This window comes from Equus quagga, chromosome 15 (assembly GCF_021613505.1).
Source record: "Equus quagga isolate Etosha38 chromosome 15, UCLA_HA_Equagga_1.0, whole genome shotgun sequence".
In the NCBI taxonomy this organism is placed as follows: Eukaryota; Metazoa; Chordata; class Mammalia; order Perissodactyla; family Equidae; genus Equus; species Equus quagga.
In genome coordinates, this window is record NC_060281.1 from 26,223,734 (window position 1) to 26,248,509 (window position 24,776).

Below are 24,776 nucleotides of genomic sequence, written 5' to 3' on the forward strand. Positions count from 1 at the left end.
TTCAGATCCTGAGCGCGGACATGGCACCACTCATCAGGCCATGCTGAGGCGCCTTCCCATATGCCACAACTAGAACGACCCACGACTAGGATATACAACTATGTACGGGGGGCGGGGGGGGGGGGGTTGGGGAGAAAAAGAAAAAGAATTAAAAAGAAGATTGGCAACAGATGTTAGCTCAGGTGCCAATCTAGGGAAAAAAAGTTAATAGTTTGAAAAGATAATACATCTGAGGAAAATACATTTAATATGGTTTAAAAACTTTAAACCATAGAGTGAAATGTCTCCCCACTACCTCTTCCTCCTGAGATGATAGTTTATGCATAAACAAATGTGTGTTTCCCCGTTTTTTTAATACAAATTTTTCTATACCTTGGAGATCTCTAGAATTTCTCCCTCCCTCCCTCCCTCTCTCTCCGTCTGCGTGGTCTTTCATCATCAGCATAGAGATGTACTGTAATTTACTTAACCAGTCCCTAGTGATGAGCTTTTGGGTCATTTTTACTCCCTTGCTGTTCAAACAATGCTGCACGCAATCCTTACTCCTGCTGCGTTCCCAGCTCTGAGTGCATCATAAGCTAAGTGATGTAAGAGGAATTGCTGGCCCGAGAGGGATGTACACTTAAAACGTTGCTGGTTGGGGGTATGTCAGTTCACACGTCCTCCAGCAGTCTGTGAAAGTGCCTGTGTCCCCCACTTGTCCAACATAACGTGATCACACTTTTAGATTTTGAGGCAAACACCTTCATTTCTTTTAGACCTTTGTTTTGGTCTCTACCTTCACGTTTCTAAACTATATGCATATTCTAGTTCTTAATTCTGTTACCAGAATTATCTGTTGTCCTCATCCTTTAAGGATTTAGCTGCCTATGCTTCCCCCAGCAAGGAGGCTGATGCTCCTCCTCTCCCATCCTCCCTCTCTAGTTAGATCACACTTTTTCTTTGTATCATTTATCGTTGCCATTAGCATGACTATGTAACTGTAGTTCAGAGCTAAGCTGTGTAGTATGCTATGATCACTTTTTTTTGCATTCATTTCCTGCCTCCCGCAGTTAAAAATTACTTAGTTTTCGGGGGCTGGCCCCGTGGCCGAGTGGTTAAGTTCGCGCGCTCCGCTGCAGGCGGCCCAGTGTTTCGTTGGTTCGAATCCTGGGCGCGGACATGACACTGCTCATCAAACCACGCTGAGGTGGCGTCCCACATACCACAACTAGAAGGACCCACAACGAAGAATATACAACTATGTACCGGGGGGGGCTTTGGGGAGAAAAAGGAAAAAATAAAATCTTTAAAAAAAAAAAAAAAAAAATTACTTAGTTTTCTATATATAAAAATATAAATATATATATATGTATATCTCGTTCATTAATTTTCTATGTACTTATCACTAATTCTTTCCCCTAACTTTTGCAGAGGGACAGACAGAGTCCTTCAACCTGGTCTGACACATCTGGTAAATTAGGCTCTTTTTCTCCTCTTGAGACGGCCCCTTGGAGCCCCTGCCTTCCCCTCCATCTGGGCTGGTTGCTCTCTAGGTCTGTTGCACAGCTCTCATTCTGAGGGGCGTCTCCCTTCCCATGATCCTAGGAACTCTCCTCGCCTCCATTCCGTGTCAGATGCTCTGTTTTCTGGATCCCATAACTTTCTCTGCCTTAGTTTAATCCTTTGTTTTGGTGGAGCACACTTTCTGGTAGTTTCTTGTGAATGCACAGAGGTTAATTTTTTGAGATTTATGCCTGAATGCAAGTGTCTTTATTCTATTCTAATACATGACTGGTAGTTTGGCTGAGAATAGTCCTCTGGCTGGGAACTAATTTTTCCCTCAGCATGTGGAACGAAGGACTCCATTATCTTCTAACTCCCAGCGTTGCTTTTGAAAAGTCTCACGTGATTCTGGTTCCCACGTCTTTAGGTTGACCTGCTTTTTCCCCCTCAGAAGCATTTAGATCTTGTAAAGTTTCTCAATCATATGCTTTGGTGTGAGTGTTATCTCGTTTATTGTAGTGGCCTCTTTAACTTGGAAACATATGTCCTTCATAGCTGGAAAAATTTCTCGTGTTCCTTTGACAATTTTCTAGCTCGTATCTTTTCTGTTCTTTTTTTCTGGAACATTTACTAATTGGATAGTGTACCTCTTAGTTTGATCCTCTCATTCTCGTATCCTTTTTCTCCTATTTTCTATCTTTGTCATTTTGTTTGACATTCTGGGAAATTTTCTTAACTTGAGCTTTAACTATTTTGTCGAATTATTTATTTCAACTCATAGTTTTAATTTACAAGAGTGTTTTCTTGTTCTCCAAATATTCTTTTTCATATCATTTTATTCTTACTTCAAGCATGTAATAATACTTTCTCTTATCTTTCTGACAGTAATATAGGTTTTTTTCCCGGAGTTTTATTCTGCTTACTGAATTATATCTCTCTCCTCTGAGTTATTTTTCTTTTCTGTTTGCTTTTGGTCTCTATCTTTCATGTTAGAGTCTTTGTGGTCCTTGGCGGGCTGTCCACCTTTAAATGTTAGGCGTTGAGAAAACTGTCTGGAATCTTTTTGTGTGTGGATGGTCTTGTGGGCTTCAGCTGAAGGTCATCAGACAGGGATTATGCATTTCATCGGGAGACCCCTGTCCGCTCATTCCAGTCAGCACACCAGCTGCCTGCTCTCCTTCTCACTGGACCCCTCCTCCAGACCTGCGTGGCCATTTCCCCCATTCGTGGAGGTCTCAGCTCAATTGTCCCTGTGCCAGAGAGAACTTCCTTAAATACATTATCTAAGGCAGTGTGCCCCTCTCAGTCACTCACACTCCATTGTTTTTCTCCATAGCCCTTCTTTAACTCTCATTTGTTTTTCTCTCTCCCACTAGAATGTAAGCTTCTTGAGGGCAGATCTAAAACAGGGCCTCCTCCACAATGAGCACTTGATAAGCGTTTGTGGAAGGAAGAATTCAGAGACAGAGAGAAGGAAGGGGAGCAGTATCTCTAGGTCTTTCCTCTTGGGCTGGTCAGAGTCTCCAGAGGGATCTTCCAGTCTCCTGCCGGGGGGTTAAGCCTGGATCACATTGCCCTGAAAGCCAGGGAGGGCAGGGGACTGGAAATCTCACCATCTGGGATATTCACTTCTGTGTCATCCCTCACTCTCAGCCCCCTCAGGATCCCACTCTCTGCTGCGCCTGGTGCCCACAGGGTCCAGACCCTTTGTTCAGGGACTCCAGAGGGAAATCTGTGTCCTGCCAAGGCGGAGGAGGCTCGTCCCCCGTGCAGGCTTGAGAGGGGGCCGGGGAGTCTACTGCTCCTCCTACTTGCTTTCAGCCAGGGCTTTGGTTCAGCCCCTGCACATCCCCGCCTGCAGAGGTAGCTAGTGACTCAAGGCCATGAGCCTTCCTAGGGTTCTGCAGGAGGAGTCTGCCTGCTTAACACAGAGACGGTAACGTCTCCTCATCCAGTCTGTGTTTTGCGCTCGTGTGTGTGTGTGTGTGTGTGTGTGTATCATAACACATGTATTTGATATGAAACAGTTATTAAATGTCCTTACTGCCCTTTTAGTGGAGGGAGCAAAGATTAACCCAGTGTTCAGTTTGCCATGTTTAGCTGCCAGTCTGGCCCTGGCCAAATGCTTTCTTGTGTCCATCTCCCCAGTGTTCACCAGGTCTGCTACAGAAAAATTCTGACATTTGCGTTCTCTTCATAGCATAGGCAGCAGAGTCATGTAATTTCCTGGAGCTGAAAAGACCAGGCACCCTTGGCATGGGATCCACATAATCCCCAGAGAAGGCGGGCTGAGGCTTATGATGGAAAGCCATTCTAGGCTGAGGCTGCTGCCTCCCTTTCTCCTGTCGCCCCAGGCCCCGTGAGGTGTTCTCGCCACCCAGACCCTGCCCTGACAGATGGCGCCTGCACACTGCTCCTCCACCCAGTCGCTCTCCTGTCCCCTGCTTGCTGCCCCTAGAGACGCAGCTGTCTGAAGCCAGTGCACCACCTGGCAAACCCACGCCCCTGGGGGGACTAACTCCACCTTTCTCCCTAACTGTTGTATTTGCGGTTTAGTTAATTCCACCTCCGGCAAATTTTTCCTCACATAAACACAGACATGGTTTTAATTCCTTTCTTCTCCCTCTTTCATTTTATTTATTTCAAGAACAGTTTAAAATATAGAAAAGAATAAAAAGTAATATAACATTCACTCACATACTCATCCCCAGAATTGACTGTAGGTAATATTTTTCACATACACTTCGTCTTTTTTATTTTAATCAAAGAAATGAAACGTTCCAGTTACTGTTGAAGTCTGCTTTGTCCCCATCAGCAGTTGCATCCTTCACCCCGCCTCAGAGACAACCACCATCATGAATTCAGCATATCTCCTTCCAGAGCATTTGAAAGATACTTTATAAGCATCTGTGTTGCCACGAGGAGCACGTGTCCAGTTTGGTGTGTGTAGTGCCATGCTGTCTGTCATCCTGTACCTTGCTCTTGAGCACAGCCTGAGGCATTGTAGATCTCACCGTCCTGGTCCGTATGGAGAGAGGGAGCGGGGGCCGAGCCTCTGCACTTCGCCAGTTTCCCTGTGTGTGAGCGGAAAGATGGGAGAGTCGTAGCCAGTGGTTACTGTCCTTTTACCCCATATCAGGCACTTTTGCTTTTCTCACGGGGCCTCCCAACCCTAAACAGTAAGTACCGCACTGATGTCACCCCCATTTCACATGGGAAACTGAGACTGCAGGGGGCTGTCATTTGCCTGAGGTCAGCTTGTGATCCACTCGTGTGTGTGATCTCCAGCCCGGAGTCATGGCAAATGCATAAGTGAGGTGTCGGTAATATTGGGGACCCAGGTGACAGTGAGTAGCCAGTGTCCCAGCCTCTCAGTAATCGGGAAGTTGCTCATTGTGCCCTTTGATGGAAAGAACACAAAGTAACAGTCATTAAATCTGCCTTCTCTTGTTGACTCTACACTTGGCGGCCCTGGGATGTTGGCAGATCACTAGTCTTCTCTTTCTGCCTCAATGTCCTCACCTTTGAAATGGGATTTCCAGTTGGCTGCCTCCCTGCCGAACAGATCGCATTGGGAGCCCAATTAGGCAGGTCGTGCTTGTGAAGCACTTTGCCAACCACACAGGAGCCTGCAGACGGCGGCTTTGAGGAGGCCAGGTCTTGGCCCGCTTCCTTACTCTCCTTGTCCTCAGACCACCTGCCGTGTTCCAGCTGCATCTCCATCACTTATGTGCGTGACAGTATTTAATCCTGATTCCTCAAACACCAGCTTTAAAGAGATTGTTTTAAGCTGTTTAATTACTACTATGGCAACAGCATCATTTTTTCTTCCTTTTTTAACTTTATATATACAGTATTTTGGCCTCACTATGGATTAAATTGAGTTTTATGGGTGGGCCTGGGAACCCAATCAAAATTTATAGCTTTATTCCTCTGGAAAAATTGCCTCCAAGCTTCAAACAACCATTATAAGGGAAGTTTGGAAGCCCACCAGTTTGCGAGCTGGGACCACTGTGCTGTTCGCATGGTTCTCTAGTTAATTCGTGGAAGGATAGCTGATCTCCCCAGAGAGATAATAAACTTCTTAAGGGCAAGTACTACAGCTTGCAGGGACCCCCATTACACCCAGCAGGTGCCAAGCTCAAGAGTGTATTCAACAAATACTTGTGCAGTTTCTGCAAAGCCCAGCTACGTTGTCTGCCTCCAAGAGATGGGTGCTGATGGGTGAGGCTTGAGTGCCCCAGGACCCTCTGCAGTCGTCCTTAAATCATACACTGTCGAACTTGAGGCTCAGGGAAGCAGTGTGTCTTGTCCAGGTTCTTTTGGATGAATTGTAATTATAGTAGTAACAGCACTATCAGCTATTTTTTCAGCACCTCATATATGCCAGCTCTGTTGTAGATGCTTTACATTTGTTAATGTATTTAATCTTCACCGAAAAAGTGTAGTTATTTATTTTTTTTAAAGATTGGCACCTGGGCTAACAACTGTTGCCAATCTTTTTTTTTTTTCTGCTTTATCTCCCCAAACCCCGCTGTACACAGTTGTATATCTTAGTTGCAGGTCCTTCTAGTTGTGGGATGTGGGACGCCGCCTCAATGTGGCCTGACGAGCGGTGCCATGTCCGCACCCAGGATCCTAACTGTGGGCCGCCGCAGCGGAGCATCCAAACTTAACCACTCGGCTTCGGAGCTGGCCCTGTAGTTATTTTTATTATCCTCATTTTACAGATGAGGACACTGAAGCCCAGAGAGGTTAAGCAGCTTGCCTAAGCTCACAGAGCTGGTAAAAATGCAAAACTGAGATTCAAACAGGCAACCTGGCTCCAGAGCCCGTGCTGTCAGCCTCTGTGCCATACCAGGTCTAGCCCACAAAAGGCCAGGATGAGAACCTACGGACTAAGGGGCCAGCCCAGTGGTGTAGTGGTTAAGTTTGTGCGCTCTGCTTCAGCAGCCCGGGGTTCACGGGTTCGGATCCCAGGTGCAGACCTATACGCCACTCATCAAGCCACAGTGTGGCAGCATCCCACATACAAAATAGAGGAAGATTGGCACAGATGTTAGCTCAGCGACAATCTTCCTCACCAAAAAAAACCTTGCACCCTTGACTGTCACCCCAGTGACCCTCTGAACTGGAAGTATTTTGCGTAATACTATAGTACTGGCATTTCACTTGCTTCCTGTCATGTGATCTGTATGAAAACCTTGGGCAGTAGGCAAGAGAGGTCCTTTCTTTTTTTTTAATGTTTACTTATACATTCTACCAAATTCACACAGTATAGAAAGGTACAAAAGTACAGCAAGTGTTTCTTGAAATCTTCCATCTAAAGCTGAGATCTTGATCAACATTTCGGCAAACGTTCTTACAGACATGTCCCTTCGAATGCGTATGTGTATGGATACATATTTCCAGTTTCCGCATTGGAGCCTCATTCTAGATGCCGTTCTGTAACTGGGGGAGTGGTATTATTTCTGTCAGCATTGGACAAACGAGGAAACTACAGCCCAGAAAAGGGGAGTGATTTGTCTGGTGGAGAGCCAGCAAATGCCAGGGTTGGGGCTTCAATCCTGGGTGGGTTTTTCTGGTTTTAGGGGTAGGCTCTCAAAGCAAAGTCCACATGTATTTTTGGACGCTGGTTGCTGCTGTTCAGATGCTTCCATCACCCAGTTCTGGCTCTGAACTGAGTGGGTGCCGCTCCCTGATGCTCCACGGTCTTCCTGGGAGCGTTGGCTACTACAGAAGAGATTCAGGTTGCTTGGCGAGCAGGAATATTTATACAGCTCTCGATAAACCCCAGTGAAAATAGCCGGCACGCTTTTGCATAGACTAACTGTTGGTAGCAGTTTCCTGGCCCTGTGAAATCTCAGCTGAGGTAGCCTCCTTCGAGGTTGCACAGCGACTGCAGACGTGGCTCAGACGTGATGACCATTCCAGTGCCACCTTATTTTCCCATCAAGCAGCATGTAAAGTTGTTTTGAAGAAGCTGAGGGGAACTGGAATCTGATATTTGGGGAGGGAGAGAGATCTGCTCATTACCTCATCCTCACCAACTTCCCTTCCTGCTGATACTTAGGTCTGAGGGTTGGTATCCAGTTTTGCTGAAAAGGAAATCATCTATTTAACTCTCAGGCTGTGTTAGTGAAAATGAACTCTAATGTGATTAGATATTAATGCAATGTAATGGAGGATTGGTATTAAATTGAGGCCTTCTGATCTTATTGCTCCACAAATGCTCCCTCCTGCTCAGGCTGCTGCCCTGGCAGCCCTGCTTCCCCAAGCGGAAGTGGGGGGCAGTGGCCCCCAAGCCCTGAGCCCGCCGTGGAAGCCTGGTGTGGGGAGAGAAAAGCAGAGGGGAGGTGGCAAGAGGAGCAGCAAGTGAGAGAAGGGACACCAGGGTTCAGGCCTGGCTCTGCCCAGGGCCGCTCACAGCCAGACCTCACTTCCAGCACTACCTTGGGCCTCCGTGACTTCACTGTGGAGGGAGGTGGGGTTGGACACAGGGGCCTGATTCTGGGCCTGCCCCGACTCTCAGAGCCGCAAGCATGCTGCTGAGGACTGTGAGCTTACAGGTGTCAAGGTTTACCTTTATGTCCAGAAGCACTTGAAGACTTCTTTGATAGGCACAGGGCTAGAAAGCTAAGAAGAAAATCTTTACCTCCTCCTCCACTCCCACCCCCTCCACCTCGATCCCTTTTGTGAAACTGACTTGAACCTAATGGTTGTCACTGGCTGTTGTCACTTGTCCTCGTTGTTTCCCTTTTCCCGGAGGGTGGTCTGAGGAGCAGGCAGTGGACCAGCTTTGGTATGTGCTGTAGCTTCCTTTAGAGTGGGGATGGGACTCTGATGCCCCATGCAGTGCAGACCCTTCAGTTCCCCTGACCCACCAGAGGAGGAATGCAAGTCTGTCGGTAGTTACATGGCTTAGCTCAGAAGTGACAGCGAGGCCCATGGGAGCCCGGGCCTTCCTCGTAGGCCTGCTTCAGCCCACAGCCCACTGGCCGCATCCCACCCAGCAGACTCCCAAGAAAGCCACGTGGGTCTGGGGACAAAACAGTCTGCCACCGAGAAAATAGGCCAAGAGTGCAAGCTCCGGGGATGGTCAGGTGGCATCACCTTCACATGAGTAACAGCATTTTTGCAAAAAGAGTGATTTTTCTTATGCTGTTTCCAGAAAACTGCTTTCAGAGGCACAGACTTTGTACATAGGATGGTAACGACTTTTTAATGACCTTAAGGGGCCTGGTGTCCAGGCAGCAGTGAGTCAGTCTCAGTGGGAGGCTCACAGTGAGAGAGAAGATGGAACACCTGAAACCAAAGGGAGAAAAACAAACCACAAATACATATATTTTCTTTGGTAGCGTTACTTGGTAATTAGACAATTACGGGAAACAGCTTCCCAGCAGCTGGCATTTCCACTGTGTGCGGAGGAGGGATGGCAGCAACTGTGAACTCCTCGCATTTATTACAGAAAATATTATTGGAGTTTACAGTTGTGGGTGCCATGCTCTCCTCCAGTGCATTCTGATGAGCTGTGAGCATTAACCAAGAGCAGAGCCCGCCTCTCGGGGTTTGTTGAGGGCCTGCTCGGCTGGGCTTTAAACGAGCTGGCCCAGCGCCTGCTGAGCCATGAGGAATTTCCTTTAAAATATTGGGGCTACTTTTGAGTGCGCCCAGAGACTGGCCAGTCCAGAGAATGAACCCTTTGAGGGGATGAGTTTGGAAACCGGAAGGGGAGGAGCAGCGGCCTGTGGAGGAGGTGCCTCTTCTTCCCCAGGTGCCATCACATTCCTGGGGGGGTTCCAACAAGAGCCTGGGTTCATGCCGCAGTGAGTGACCCCGCTTCTCTAGCTGCAGTGCTGGGCCCCCACAGCCCTCCCCTCGCCCCGCCCGCATTCCTGCCCTGGTTCCAAACTCACCTCCTCCCGGAGCCTTGAGTGAAGTCACTACACCCACAAGGACGCGCCTCCCTTCAGCCAGCAGCCCTCTGGGGTGGACCCGTCGTGGTCCCGGTTCAGAGGAGCAAATGTATTTAATGAACTGCTGCCAACCTTGGTCACTATCCTGCTTGGCCGCACGCTTGTCACAGTGTGAACTCAGTCTGCACCTGGTGATGCTTTATGGAGAGCTTTCTAAGAATCCCAAGGCACAGTCCCAGAATGGTGGGGGCACCTGCTCTGATAAGAGTGTAGGTTCTCAGTGGGGACACTGTGTCCTTGCTGCCTCCCACAGGCACGCATTAGTGGAGCCCTGAGTCCTGTCCCTGACCCCCACCCCTCCCACAGCACAGGGGACAGGAGGCCCCCCTCTCGGCTCCATCGGCCCGCACCGACGGCAGGGGTAACTGTACCGTCTAACCAGGCAAATGGCTGTGCTCTCTCTCACAGGTCCTGGCAATCAGTAACTTTTGAAAGACAGCCTGCCTCCTTCATCCGAATCGTTGGAACACACAACACAGCAAATGAGGTAAGAGTCTCCTTTCGTGAGAGACCCTGTGATATTTCATGATGTACAGGTAAATGCTACATCCCGAGTTAAGTGGAACTGTTTGTTCTACCCACTAATGGCCGTTGTTCAGACAGCTTGGTACAGAAGAAAGTCCTGCTCTTGCACAGTGGGGATATCGTTATCATTTCTGGATGTCTCTTCAGTAGCAAATGAAAACCAGCTCCTATGGCTTGCTTACTCCCACCGTCCTCTCTGTGGAGCCAGCCACCACAGAGACCTTGAGAGGTCAAATGCCCTGTCCTCAGAGTCTCAGCCTTCCCAGACAACAGCTATTTCTGAGCTCCCTTGACCCTCTGAGCATGGCATTTAAGGAGCCCAGCCCCACGGGGGTGGCTGTGGCACACAGTTGCTGGTTTTCTCTGTCTACTCGGTCCTGTGCACATAAATGTTTGAGCGAGCCTCTCCCTTCCAGGCCTGTTCCTCCCCTGGCACCCGGGCCTGATGCCAGGGGCAGGCAGGTGTTCTGGCCGACCGTGCTGTTTGTAGATGTCCCTTCACTTTGGATTTAGCGAGGGAAGGGGGGCAGGTGGTTTCTCTCGTTTTTGGTCCCCGCAGCCAGGGCGGCAGTCAGGTGAGCCTGGCCTCCAACATTGCCCTGTGGCGCTCTCTGGAACAGAAATGGCTCCGGAGAAATGCACTGGGTTCCTCTGATTGGAAAAGAGAAGACAGTGCCCACAGGGAGTAGAGAAACAAGGACGCTTAAGTATGAGGGAGGGCGCTATTAATAATTGTGCCAGGATGGCGAGGGTCGGCCAGGCCCGAGCCAGGCACGCCTGGACTGCCATCCGCTCAGCAGTGTGGATTCCCATTGGGCTCACAGAGGCACCTCGGGGTCTACTTAGACTATTTAGGGTGAGAAGAGCGTTTGTTTCAATTTTGAGTTTAAAATAATCAATATGCAAGTTAATTGCTTACCTTTTCTGTTCTTCAAGTGGGTGTTGAGTGAGCCCTCGTGGTGAGGGCTTGATGTCTAGCCGATGGCCGGGCTGTGACTTAGTCTGCTGCATACACTCTTGCTTTTATAGTCATGGGTGTTTGGTGTCTACCTCTGGCGATGGCTGGTGAAAGACAGGAATCATAGGAACGGGAAGGTTGAAACTCAAGAGGTAAAGGAAAGGCATAAAAAGAGTAACAGTTCCTCAGTTTCTCCTTAACATAATCTTGCTCAGCTCTGTGCAGGACCAGCTTCCTGGGCATGCGACCAGGACATTTGCCTGGGCCTCTGCACCTGGAAGGGGGCTCCGTGCTTGGGGTTTAATGCTCTCCAGCACCATCTTAAAATTCTTAGTGATTTTACCTTTGAATTTTTTTCTCTAAGGGAAGCCCCATGGGACGGTGGAGCATGCACCAGGGGCCTGGAGCCTCAGCTCACTCACAGGCCCGCCTCTGCCCCTTTTGGCCTCCCCAGGATGGGTTCTCAGCCACCTGCCCAGCTGCCCCACGACCCCTGCCCCACTCCACTCCCACTTGGGCCCTGGCATGTCTGCAGGGAGGGCTGGATCTGGTATGAGTCATAGCACGGGGCCGGCTCCTGTGAGGGTCTGCCCTGGCCTGAGGAGTTTCCCTGTGCCTGAGGGAGTGCAGCATTAAACAGCAAATGAAAACCCCAGGACGGGTCCAAAGGGAGACTGTGGGATAAAAGAAAAAGCTTTTTTCCTGCTTTTTGAACAAGAGGCTCTAAATGTTCATTTTGCACTGAGCCCTGCACCTGACATCGCTGGCCCTGGACTCGTGCATTGTGTTCATCGGATCAGACTTCTCTAGAGCATGTCAAGGTGTTTGCGGTACTTCAAAAAGCATTTTAAAAAGTGAAAATATTGTGATGATTTATATGCATTTTGCCTTTTTATTTATTTAGAATAAAAATGATAACCACCCACAATGTGTTTCTTGCAATTAGGAGCTTGTAAACAGAAGCCTAAAACTTTCTACCGCCTCCTTTCAAACAGACCTGAAAATGGTGAAAGTAAATCAACTGATATTTCTAAAGCACAAAATTAAAGACTGCCAAACTTCAGGCCACAAAAGCAGTGTTTTCTTTTTTTGACGATGTAACAAAAGTAAATTTGAATCTACATTTTAATAAATATTGATCCCCAAACTAAACATCATATTTTTAAAATTTTTACAATAAATCCTAACTTTTCCTACCACTTAAATTTGTTAAATTAATTGTGTGTATTAGTTACTAAATTGGAAAACAGTTTCAGTTTATCTTACATAATAATCTATTGAGCTAAAATTAAATATTTTTCATTTGTAGTCACTTGTTTCTTATATAACACACCCAAAAAATAAAAAAGACCAGATTTTTCCTTAGTTGCTAAACGTGACTCTGCAGTTATGTATTACAGCAGTAACCAGAGGAGACTGAGAGACACTGGGGTGAGTTTGCTCAGGGTCTTCTTCCGGCTCTCAGCCCGAGCACCCCACCTCAGTGACCAGATGAAGAACTACCCCTCACAGATCTCGAAGACTGAGGGCAGGATCTTCTCTCCTTGATGAGTTTCCCAAAAACGTCTGTGCAGGGAGCCCCAGCCGCTTGGGACGAGCCGATGTGGAGACTGGACCAGCCAGTTCTAATGGGCTGACTAGTGGGTCACTAACTAACTGGGGTCTGGTGCATTGGGCTGAGTGATTTGCTCGGCTGCCTCATTGAGTCAGTTACTGATCAGGGGAAAAAGCCTCAAGGTAGTGTCGCCAACTGGGAAACATCTTAAATCAGAAAATAATGACTGGGATCGTAAGGCAGGATACATAAACTGTATCATTCTCAGAACACATAAGAAGGCACAAAAAAGTGGAATTTCACTGGGCATCAAGAATATAGCAAACTCTCAAAGAGAACGTTCTTGACTGCAGCGTCCTCGGTTCTGAGATGTCCTTTGGAAAGGAGCATCACCTGTCTTAGAGGACAGTGGGGATGTGTGTCAGTCGGTGTGGCGAGGCTCCGAGGTGTGAGGGACGGGTTGCATTTGAGGGAAGTGGGGTGACTCCAGTTAGGCAGGCAGGGCTCCTGGGGAGGCAGCCCTGCAGGAGAACTGTGGTTGCCCAAAACCTCTGGGAAAGGAGGCCGGGGCAGAGTTGAGAAATCAGGGTGGCTGGGGGTGCAGGACAGCCCTGATCCCCAGAACCATGCCATCAAAGTGTCGGAGGCAGGTGCCTCTTCCTCACAGTGGAGGGCAGTGCAGAGGGCAGCAGGGTCCTCAGTCTGTCACTGCTTGTTTGCTAGGTGACATCAGCGGCCTACCTTTAGTCAGAGCCAGGACCTGTTTCCCTTCAGATTCTGTTACCAACCCAGAGGCTGTTTTGTGCAGGTGCTGCCCCATCCAGGGAGGGAGGGTCAGAGCAGGGAATGGTGGGGAAAGTGCGCTTGGAGACGCCTGTGAGCTGAAGAGCATTCAGAAGAGTTGGGGTTGGGCTGTTTTGGCAAGAGGTGGAAAGTGGCCTGCACAGTGTCTAAGTGGCCAGAGCTGCCAGCAGCTGTGTGACTGTGGCAATGGCAACTGCCTCGACCTCCATCCCAGCCGTTGTTGGAACAGCACAGCGTGCCGAGCTGCTGCAGGGTGGGATTTCTTGCCCGATGTGGGCTTTGCTGCAGTGGCGGCCGGGCCTTCCTGCTCCAGCGCGGCCTGGGCTGCATGTTAATTTCCCCGCTTCCCTCCTATTGCCGGCTCTCAGGCGGGCTGTGGAGGCTCAGATTTCCTGATCACCTGTTCTGGCAGCTTCTGATTTCCTGTGGCATTTTATCCCTCTCCTCTGGGAAGTGTATGTCTGCTGCTGGCATCTGTCTCTCATCTTCCTTTGTGAGCACCACCGCAATGAATTCATTGAACTTTTTAGCTACGTTTATGACTTCTGTCAATAAATTCCCCTAATGCTTACCTTAAAGACTCCACCGCTTCCTTCAGTGACCTCCTGCTCCTTGTGTACATGGCGCCGTCCTTGTGATTTATCTTAACTTCTTAGAACATTTCCTTTCATTTCCCGGAGTGTGTGTGTCGTCTCCTGCTCCGTCATCTCCCCTGTGCGTGGCGTGCTTCTCACGGATCTCGTGTTCCTCTCCTTTACCCTTGGACGCCTTTCCCACACTCCCTCTCTCTACCCACTCTCGGGGCTTCCTTTGTCTTCCGCTCACGCTCAGCACTAGATGGCAGGCACATGTCAGTGTGTCTCGCAGCATGTCCCCTCCCATCCTGCTCTCCTTCAGTCTGTTCTCGTTCGTCTGATTCTCCCCAGTGCCTGTAACCAACAAGGTCCTCTTAGCTGTTCCTCAGTCACATTAGGGTGATCTCAGTCACCAACCTAACCATCGTGTGGCCATTCTGGCGTGGTTGCCCATCTGCCTCAACTGCGAATCCACTCTGAGCCACTCAGGCAGCCGACACTGTTCCCCTTCTAAGCCTCTCTTGTCTGAAAAAGGTTAGAGACTGGGCCTTGTCCACACCACCACTAGTGTCGGTGGATCCGAAGTTTCTCCCCAGTAACTGTGGCGCCACGCATGCTGGTGCCAATACAGCACCTCTCACAGGCCCTTCCCTTCTGTTTCATTAATTATCGCAGCAAAATAACAAAGGCTCACTCCTACATCCTTAAAGAGAGCAGTCTGGGGCCAAAATGAGATCCGTCTGTGGACCCAGAAACATCAGTCAGTGTATTGAAAGAAGTAGAAGTTACGCCTGTTTCTTTTTACTGCTTTTATGAAAACCCGGCTTTGAGAGCAAGTTCTGGAGTGATTTTGCAGTAGGCAGAGAGCTCAGGGGCACAAGCAGTCCCAGGGGTTAAAAAGGACTGTAGGAAAAAGTAACTCTCTGCAGTATGGAAAGACTGGGTTCCTGCTCACAAGCGCCACATAAGAGCCTTTGTCAAGTCAATAAGAGGAACTGAGGATGGTATCGACAGTCTGCAGGCCGCTCGCAGGGTTCCATTTTGCTTACTGAATTTATGTAGCTGAGGAGAGAGGCTGTGTCCTATTTTTCTTTGTATCCCTGGCACCCAGCATGGGCCTGGCGCGTGTGAGCATAGAGTACCTGTTGGCTGAATGAGTGAATGAACCATTCAGTCTGTCCATCCATCTCTCCCTCTCCCCATCAGTCAGCCAAATGAGAAAAAGCCTTAGTGAAACAACTTCTCATCGTCAGGAGACCCTGGCATCCCACAGCAGAGTTTCTATAGTCAAGCTGAGGAGATTGTTAAACCAGAAACTTCTGTAAATGGAAAAGTATGTATGCCAAATACCTCAGTATCTCCTAGTTTAGGACCCTTATAATAATGATAATCGTTATTATAATAGCGGTAGTATTTACTGAGCACTCCTATGTGCTAGGCCCTATTCCAAGCCCTTTATATTGATTACACTATTTAATCCTTATATGTGAAGTAGGTTCTACTCTCACCACATTTTAAAAATGAGGAAACTCAATACCAAGTGCTGGCAAAGGTGTGGAGCAATGGGCAGTTCTCCACCAGTGCTGTGGGAGTGCAGACTGACACGGTCACCCTGGAGAACAAGTGGTGTGATTTGTTAAAGTTGAACCCATGCATGCCTGCTTGTGACTGAGCATTTTCACACCTATGTATGTTCTCTAAAGAAACTCTTAATACAAGTTCATGATGCAAGAATGAGGACACTCAGGGCAGCACTGTTCATACCAGACCCAGTCGGGATACCACCCGATCGTCCATTCCCAGGAGAATGGATGAGCAGGGTGAAGTATGTCCAGGGGGCTGCGATGCATGTGGATGGATGTCACGGCATCGCGAAGGAAAGAAGCCAGACACAAAACAATACGTATAGTAGGGTTACATTCATATAAACATCAAAAACATGCAGAACCAAACTGTAACATTTAAGGATGCATACACAGGTGGTAAAACTATTTAAAAAAAAAAAAAAAAGCAATGGAATGATTACTCTTAAACCCTGATTTGTCATTGCCTCGGGGTGGGGAGGCTCGGATTAGGAAGGGCCGCGTGGAGAGACAACGAGGCACGAGTGACATTCCTGGTTCTTGACCCAAGGAGAGTTTACATGACGTTCACTGTATAGTTATTCAACAAGCTGTACTTCTGTATTTCTTGCACCTTTTAGAGTATAGTTTTCACAATAAAAATGTCCTAAGCAAAAAGGAAACATGGATGGGGAAACTGAAGCTGAGTGCTGTGAAGTGATTTGCATAGGGCCACCCGGCTGGGGAGGGCAGAGCCAGGACTGGAGTCCAGGCAGCCTGGCTCTTAACATCCAGGCTGCTTCATCTTCCAGAAACACGTAATAACTAGTAAAGGCACAGAAACGAGCCCAGCCCTGCCCTCGCCCAGTTACCCGAGTCAGATGGTGGTGAGCAGATGGTTCCCATGGGCGTGCTCCATGCACCAGTCTATGCTAGATCTAGGAGAGAAACTGAGTCAGGGCCCTTCCTTAGGGGGATTTTAGGTACACTGCCTGACAGAAGTCACCCCACATGGAGAGCACCTTAACTCTAGTGACACTGCGAATAGCACTCGATGCTGTAGATAGTCAGAGATGAAAGTGCCGTGGCGTGAACCGAAGCAGCGGCTGATGTGGCGCTGGGTCCTGTGGGGCCGGTCCTCATCTATAAATGGATCAAGTGATCCCGGCCCTCGGGACTGGGTAGCCATGAATGAGGCTGTGTTGTGGAGGGTTTGGGAGAGTAGGGGGTTACAGATCCCTCTGCACACGCAATGCTTGCCATGTGGGGCATAGTCATTGGCCCATGGGCTTGTGGCAGGAGGGTCTGCACAAGCCGGCACCAGCAGGGCAGAAAGTCTGCAAGTGGCTGCTTGAGCTGCCCTCCAGGACTACTCAGCACGGAGCCTGGAGTGAGGCAGAATTTATTTACAGGTTTCTGTCAGCCCGGTGAGTGGCTGTGGGCTCCCAGTGCCATCCTCGTTCCCATAGCAACATGTGGCTCTAGTGAAGGAAAAAAAAGCAAAAAACAGGGAAACAGACTCTGTAAAAAAGAAAAACAAACACATTCTTCCCTGGCCTGACGATAAATTACTTCCCAGATACCCCATCAGGTCTGATCACGCCCCCTCTGACTCCCCAGGATTTCCCAGGCAGCACCCTCTGGAGGATGTCCTCTAAGCCGCAAAGGGGCACCTCAGCAGTCCTACGCTGGCTCCCAACGCCAGAATTCCCGGCAGGTCCACACCAGGATTGAAATGGACATCCTAGCGGCAGAGACTCGGAGGGATACGGAGCAGAGGGACCAGCGAGCTACTCGCTCAGAGGGCTCGTGACCTGCAGAGAGAGGCCCAGTTCCAGCCTTCAGACTCCACTTCTGCCGGGGAGAAGGAACCCAGCCGAACCTGGGTGCTCATGGCAGTGATGGGGAAGGGATGCACACAAATAAAACCTGCTCGGGAATAGAAATAACCGAGACAAATCCAGCTTTCAGATGGCACCTGGATGCCCTGTGCGGTGTCTGCAGGGCAGAGGTGGCATTTGCAGGGACAGGCTCGGTGTGGGCAAGGAGAAGACAAGCACAGGAGCAGCAGGGCCGGAGCACAGGGCGGGTGGGCCAGCCTGGCGCCTGTCTGCCTAATGGGCCCGGCAGAGGCTTTGCGCTGCACTGCAGTTGTTGAGGGCAGAGACCGTCTCATGGTATCTTCATGTCTCAGCACCCAGCCCAGTGTCCCGTACACAGTAGCCCCCCCATAAATCAGAGCGGGGGCCAGAGTACAGGGTTCTGAGGGAAATCAGCTCCAGGAATCTCTTGTGCCAACCTGGATCTGAGCAATGAGGAAGAACTGAAGGTCGCACCAAGGCTGTAACCCCCACGACCTTAGAGACGGTGGGGCTTTGACGGCTGTGAGAAGGTCTAGAATCATGAGCGTCAAGAAAATATAGGATGGCGGGAGGGGCGGGTGCAGGTGGTTAAAGGTGAGCCATTCAAACAAAACGTTGGATTTCAGGACTACACGTGCAGCTGATGATGAAGGTCAGGTGCCTCGGAAGAGTCAGGCTAAGGAGAAAGGGGTGTGGAGGGTCTAGAAGTAAGTTCTGAGAAACAGCCAGCATGCACGGGCCAGGACGGGGGCGGTGGGGAGTGCGCCGAGGACGAGAGAGGAGTCGGGGGAGGAAGGCAGGCGCCTTGTCGAGTGTGCACCGGAGACCTCGGCACTGCTGCCAGCCTCACCCCCAGCCAGCGGTGTGACCCCCAGCAGGTCACGTCACCTCCCTGGCTCTCAGGACACTTGTTTTTGAAATAAAGAGAGTGAAATAGATCTTAAAGGTTCCTTCCCAGTGAGACAGAAAAATATTTAATTTGTAGCATAGTTAGAAAAGACGATGTTTTACATTTTTATACTTAAATGCCTATCATGAAAGACTTTATTGGGAAAAGAGAGGGCAAGTGACACAACAGTGAGCACTCGTCATTGTTCAAACCCTCCGCAGTCCTTATGCCTGTTGTATTGGAGGAGCAGTAATTCTGCACCAAACAAGTGGCCTGGGAGAAGGGGGCCCCGAACCGAGCAGGTGAGGCCTGGGGGCCTCTGAGCAACGAGACAATAGGGACCTCCCGCGCGTGAGGGTCCTGTCTCGCGGCGTCCCACTGCCAGGCTGGCACTTGGGGGTTAGGCCTGAACTCTCCGTGCAGGTGGAGCTCTTCCAGACAAAACAGGCACGCGTCACCCGGACGAAGCGAAGACCTGCCCAGGGCGACTGGGGCCACACACGCTGGCCTTGAGGGGAGAGGGGGCCACAGCCAGGCTCTCTTGATGCCTGTCCAGTGGGAAGGGGTCTTGGTGAGACCACATCTACCACGTTTTCCTGGGAACTGGAACATGTGCCTTTTTTTTGTTTCTTAGTTTTTCAAAAATAAAAAGATTCTTCTCTCCCACTGCAGGGCCAAATTAGTTAAGACAAGAGAATGAATCACTCTCCCTGGAGCTTTAGTATGTGCTGTTAAAAACAGCAGTCAGGAATTCTGGGACTGCCTGGGGTGATATGTATTGGAGAGCCTCTTTTTCTAGAACCTTCCAAGCAGTGGAATTCCAGTTATTTGTGGGTGCCCTGGCCTGTGTGAATATGGGAAAGAGACATTGGAAAGTTAGAAAAACTGTTGCCATACATAAGCAGTGTCACCAAGAAATTTACTCCCATACCAAGTCGGAATAAGTACTTGTGCAAAACTGCTTGGGTATCCTGTCGCCCCTAAGCAATCCTGAAAAGTTGTTGCTCACAATCTGGAAATGTCTTCCTATGAAGTGGGTTCCTTAACTGAAAATAATATTTCGGGCTGTTTAGATGTACATATATAAAACTTTGGTTTATAAAAAGCCATGTTTTGTTGGAAATACTTGGTCTTCATTTTTAAAGGAACAAAAATAAAACATCTTAACTTCTCCTGAGGCGAGTATAAGAAAGATGTTAATTGTCACGCCCATCAGGAGCAGTTAACGTTTACTGAGTGCTGAGTGGGCGTGTGCTGCTGCCACGCCAGATGCCATGAAACACAGACCGGAAGTCTTCAGGGTGGTATAATTCAGAAGGACGCCTTTGTGTCTGACTTCTGGGCAGAGAGCAGTGAGAGGTAGGTATCTATTTTATAAAGATGCGTCACCTTGTAAATGTAAGGTGAAAGCTTAGATCAGAAATCCTATTTATATTGGTTGGCATGAAAGCAGTCTGTGAAAATTACTCAGGAGAAACCAGAAAAGCAAGGTAGAGCCATTGGTCAACATTTATTAAATTTTCCCAATTTCTGCAACAGTTCATAGTGGACTCTTAGGCCAACTTGGCAAATTGGCAGAGGCTTCTCTGCTTTTGCAAAGAACTGTCGAGCAAATTGTGCTTGGGGAGTCCCTCTAATGAAAGGCGGCAGAGAGCGGCCCACTGAGGAATTAGTGTGATCACCAGGAAGGGGCCAGTACATTGTGTACATCCTTTCCAGTGTTCATGGAGAAAAGAACACCCCAGACTGTCTGAAACATGTTGAGAATTATGGCTCCCAGAGAGGAACAGCAAAGTGATAATAAACAGCAGCTACAAAAAAGGACACGCGGGTAGTGACTAAGGCTGTGTGGGATTCATACACACGACTACATTCCAAATTAGCCGGCTCCTCTCGGGGGATAGATCCAGAGGCTGTTGAAGCTGGTTCAGCGAAGGTGCCCCTTTGTGAGCAGCGGCAATCAAACAGGCTAATGGGATACATGATTGCCGAAAAGGAGAAGGGAAAATGATGCGGTGACGGTGGTAATGGTTTTGCATAAATCAGTAGTGCGCCTCTGCCCTGTATGCCTCATTCACTTTTGGTCACAGCCTTTTCGAGGGGTGTCACGGTCTTGGGAAGGATTGGAGGAAAGCAGCTGAATCACACCAGCCCCTGAGCAAAGAGAAACTCAGGGCCTGGCTGTTCCTCCGAGAGGGAGGCCCAGAGGTGCTGGGTGGGAAGAGGAGCTTGGGGGTGCAGTGGGACAGGCGGCACATTTCCAGATGGGAACCCGCCCCCCATGGTAGCGAGGACTTCTCCAAGCTGTCGGAGACCTCCAGTTCCCGTGTGACAAGAGAAGAGGCACCGCAGCCTCTCTTCCTCATGCACCTCTGCAGGGGTGGGAGGCAGCTTCGAGGCCGAGCCCAGGTCATGTGGCCACCAGTGAAGGAGCCAAGTACCCCACAGCTGGTTCACTTGAAAACACCCCTGCTTCCAAGAACCGAATTGGGACGCCCACAGGCGCCTCCCTGCATGCCCATGGACAACGTGCCCATCCAAAAGTGCCCAAGGTCCCAAGGGAAGGAACCCAGCCTTACACACGATGGTGGTGGAGAGGTGTACACTCCATGATGGTTACTCTGCGTCTGCAGTGGTCCAGGACCTGGCTGGGGGTTGGCTTTGCCCTCGTGCCGTGTTAGGTTCAGGGCTGGTGGTTGGGTTATCAACTGAGATGACTGAGCCAGCACACTGTTCTACAGAGCGGGGAGCAGAGTATCTCACCATGTGACCCAGACCTTTATCTGGAATCCTCCTTTGGCTCCTCCTGCCACACCTACTGCAGATGTCGCGCTCGTTCTGCCATCTTTGCCTCCACACAGAGGCACCGTCCTTTCCCGACTTCCACCTCCCTTCACCTGCTCACTTTACTGCACACTCTTCTTCGCTATTGCCAGCCCTCACTGATCTTTTCATTTGTAAAACATCCTTTTTCACATAGAATCTTCACCACACAGTTTGTGGCTTATAAAATTAACTGTTTCCTGTGTGTGGCCTTTGAATCCAGCCGAGCCTGCTTGGCTCTCTGGAGATGTTCAGAGAACCTGCATTAAAGTCAGTTGGTCGTTTACTGACACCCTGGAGACTCTGGGGTCACAGACTGAAGCACGGCTCTCAGGCAGCCCTTGCTCCTGGTGCTTGGTCGCTGCTCCCTGGCCACAGCACGCCCACCCAGAACCGCAGGAGAGCTCAGCCAGGCAGCGAGCGGCTGGGACTTCCGAAGGCTTCCAGTTTCCCCTGACTTAGCTGGAAGGGTCTACCGTGAGCTCTGTGGTGCTGGGGGAGGAATAGCCATAGGAGAACACCAAAACAGCCCCTGAGATGGCATCAGTATTGTTAGACGTGCTGGAATCACAGCCCTTTGCATTATTTTAAAATAGGTTGATTAAATGGGCTAAAGACGGTTGAGCAGTTAATGCCACCCCAGTTAGGAAGAGAGAGATTCAGGCTGGAAGTGGGAATGACAGCGGGAACGAGGGACAACAGCGGGAGTCAGGCCAGTGAGTGTTTACACTATGGACAGTGTCTTCCTGCCAGGACAGTGTGGAACAGAAAGCCACCCTGCCCTCAGGGTAGTGTCTCGTATGGGGACCCTTCCTTAGGTGACAGGCACGTTCTAAAGAACCAGCCGTTAGCCAGAGCCCAGCCACCCTGAGATCTTTTTTAACTTTGTTTTTCAGACCAGAATTTTTATTGACTTGTTTATTCCTGTGTCAGGCGCCGAGGTGGGGAAAGACAACCAGACCTTGGTCCCTGAGTCAGGTAGGAGCTGACAGATCGGTAGACAGAGGCAGGAAGAGGGGCCGGGCCTTGGGCGGGAGGCGCCCTAAAACCTCGCAGGGCTGGCCTGGACTGAAGAGAAGCTTGCAAGAGCAAAAGGAGAGAAAACCCATTTAATACAAGACAGGAGAGCTTGAGGAAAGGTAATAAGGAGTAGGACAAATGTAAGTCAATTCAAGGATTAGCTTCAGCAGGGCCCTGAGGAGAAGCCTCCAAGATATTGACAGGGAGCGCAGCGAGCAAGGATTACACAAATAACCGATTAAAGAACGAGATGGGGCAGGATAAAGAGCTCCAGGGTCAGCCGCGGGAAGGTGCAGTAAAATGCTGCGTGTTCAGAACATCCAGCATTTGGAGAAGATGGAGACGGGCGCTGGGGGTGAAGTACGGCTCCAGGTCATGGTGAGAGAGAACAGGATGTCCATTCGCTTACAAGAAGCTCAGGGAGAGCTTGACTGAGAGTGCCCGTGGGATGTGAAGAAGTGCAGATGTGTCCTGGGGCGGTGGCCCGGGCGCTGAGCAAAAGCGGGCCCCGGGGCATCCCCCCCCCCACCCCAGTCCTGTTCTTGGAAAGAGAGGTGTTCATAAAGCGAAAGAGACTGTCGGTAACTGCCAGAAGATGGTCTTGTCGCTCGAGAAGCTGAAGCAACATTGGGCTGGCGGAGAAGAGTAGATTAATAGTTGCCACGTAGATTTTCACATCAGGTCAGAGCTGATGGCACACGTAGTTCTTACATCTGCGTAAAAGGCCCTCCCATCTGGCTGTTGACGGGTACCTGCACATGGGCCCAGACAGGGAGCTCTGCCGTCAAGGAAGGGAGGAAGGAAAGAAAGGAAGAGGAAGGAGGGACCAGGCCTAACTCGGGCCTCTGCAACCCTGAGGGCCCACAGGAAGCCCCGCCACCGAGGCCTGAGCTCTAAGGAGAGAAATGAGCTCGCTCTGAGAGCAAGTCTCCTCCCAGACGAAGACGCATGGCCTCAGTTGGTCTTCATATTAGAGTTTGAAATGTGAAATGTGAAACAGTGGTAGAGAAATGAATTGAAGTGGGGATATGGAAAAATAGTGATGCAGGAAGTAAGCACAGAATTTATATTTTAAATATAATTTCACAGTTGACGTTACGTTTGTCTTCTGTGAACTCTTCTGCAGTAGAAGGGCTCTGTGTCTGCATGTGTGTGTGTGCGTGGTGTGTGTGTGCACGAGTGTGTGCGTGGTGTGGAGTGTACTCGAGCTGTGGAGGATATAGAGCTCCCCGGAGGAGGCGGGGCCGCCCCCTATCCCCCCAGCTCTCTGCCGCAGCTCCTCCTCCTGAGCCCTGCAGTCTCCTCCACTCAGCCCCTCCCTCAGGGACAGTGGCAGGTGTCCCCCAGCCCTGCCCGGCATCCTCTCACTCCCAGGGTACCACTGCCTTATCCTCTACAGATGGGCCCTTATCCAGGAACAGACTCGCCTAACCTGGGCAGATCCAAAGTTCAGTGGCTCTCTTCCAGCCAGCAGGCCCCTACCCAAGGCAGCGTGAGGGTTGCAGTTCTCCTAGGAGCATTGGGGGGCCAGGGGAGGGCCAGCAGTGTGTCTCACTCTCGTGGGCTCAGAGTGTGGCCATGCCCCTGTGCCTGGCTGTCCACACAGGCTCCAGGCACCCACTGGCCCTTTCAGGCACATCACTACCAACCAGTTACACACTTAGGGTTGAGCCTCAGCATTTGCACCCAAGTTCAGTGACAGCTTTACAAGGTGCCTCCTCTTACTTATCTAGGGCCTTTGGCTAGTTTAGGAGGAACCTGGAGACCCAAGGGAGAAAGGCTTGGGATAAGGTAGTGACGTTCAGACAGCCCAGGCCCTACCGGGTGTTTGTCCAGGATGCTCTGGTTTTAGCAGCTGGTCTTCTGCCCCTGGTCCCCCAGCTCCAGGCCCTGGTGACCAGACGGCTCCCCCAGCCTCAGTTCCTGTCACCTCAACAGCCCACACCCCACTTTCTCTAAGACTCTCCTGCGCCAGCAGGCCCCTCGGGAACTGGACTCACCCCTGAATCCCATTCCAGCTGAGGCCTCGTCTGCACCCTGCTGCCACCCTCACCAATCTTAGCCTCCGTCTCTCTCTGGGATCCACCACTGCCAGGCTCTCCCCCAGTGAGCCTGCGCGGGCCCTCTCGTCCCCACAGCTGCCCGAGCTCCAGCCTCCTGTGCCAGCTTGTCTCGGCCTGAACTTTGGGAACTCTCTTGGATTGATTCACTCCCCTGAACATCACTTCTGACAGGTGACCTCCTGCTCAAAGCTCTCACCCCGCCAAGACCGTGGTGCTGGCCCGAGCTGATCACACTCCCCGCAGTGTGCTCCATCTCTAGGCCCCCGCCCCTCATTGCCGGATGAATCTTCCCAGGCATCCCGGTACCACTTCACGTACACTCCTGAGGCCAGGAGCTCTGTCCTTGGATCTGATGTACCCGCCCGGCCCTGTGGGGAGCAGCCAGTCAATATTCATGGGATGAGTGTCGTGGAGTGTTTCTGCTCCTGAGCCCTCGCTGGCCCCCTCTCCTTAGGGTTTGCTGCGCAGAGCTTCTCCTCGGACACCGCTGGGCTCTTTCCTCCCCACGGTCTTCACCCTAGTTACTCCCCTTGCCTGGAGCACTTCTAACGCCAAAATGTCCTCTCCTTCCCTCCGGGGCCTGCCTAGTAACTCTTTAAATTAACTCTATTCAGGGCCTAGGGTCCCCTCGGTGCTGTCAGCAGTGGCCTTCAGACATTTGGTTTGCATCTCCTCTAAA

At 50.3% G+C, this 24,776-nt stretch overlaps 1 protein-coding gene across 1 annotated transcript in view; it reads left to right on the forward strand.

The window, feature by feature from the left end:
- The window catches only part of BTBD9 (BTB domain containing 9), a 382,599-nt gene that overhangs the window by 349,842 nt on the left and 7,981 nt on the right, over positions 1 to 24,776 (forward strand). Inside the window, exon 10 of the mRNA XM_046639501.1 lies at positions 9,870 to 9,948. Within this exon, the coding sequence (XP_046495457.1) occupies positions 9,870 to 9,948 (79 nt within the window). The remainder of the gene's footprint in view (positions 1 to 9,869; positions 9,949 to 24,776) is intronic.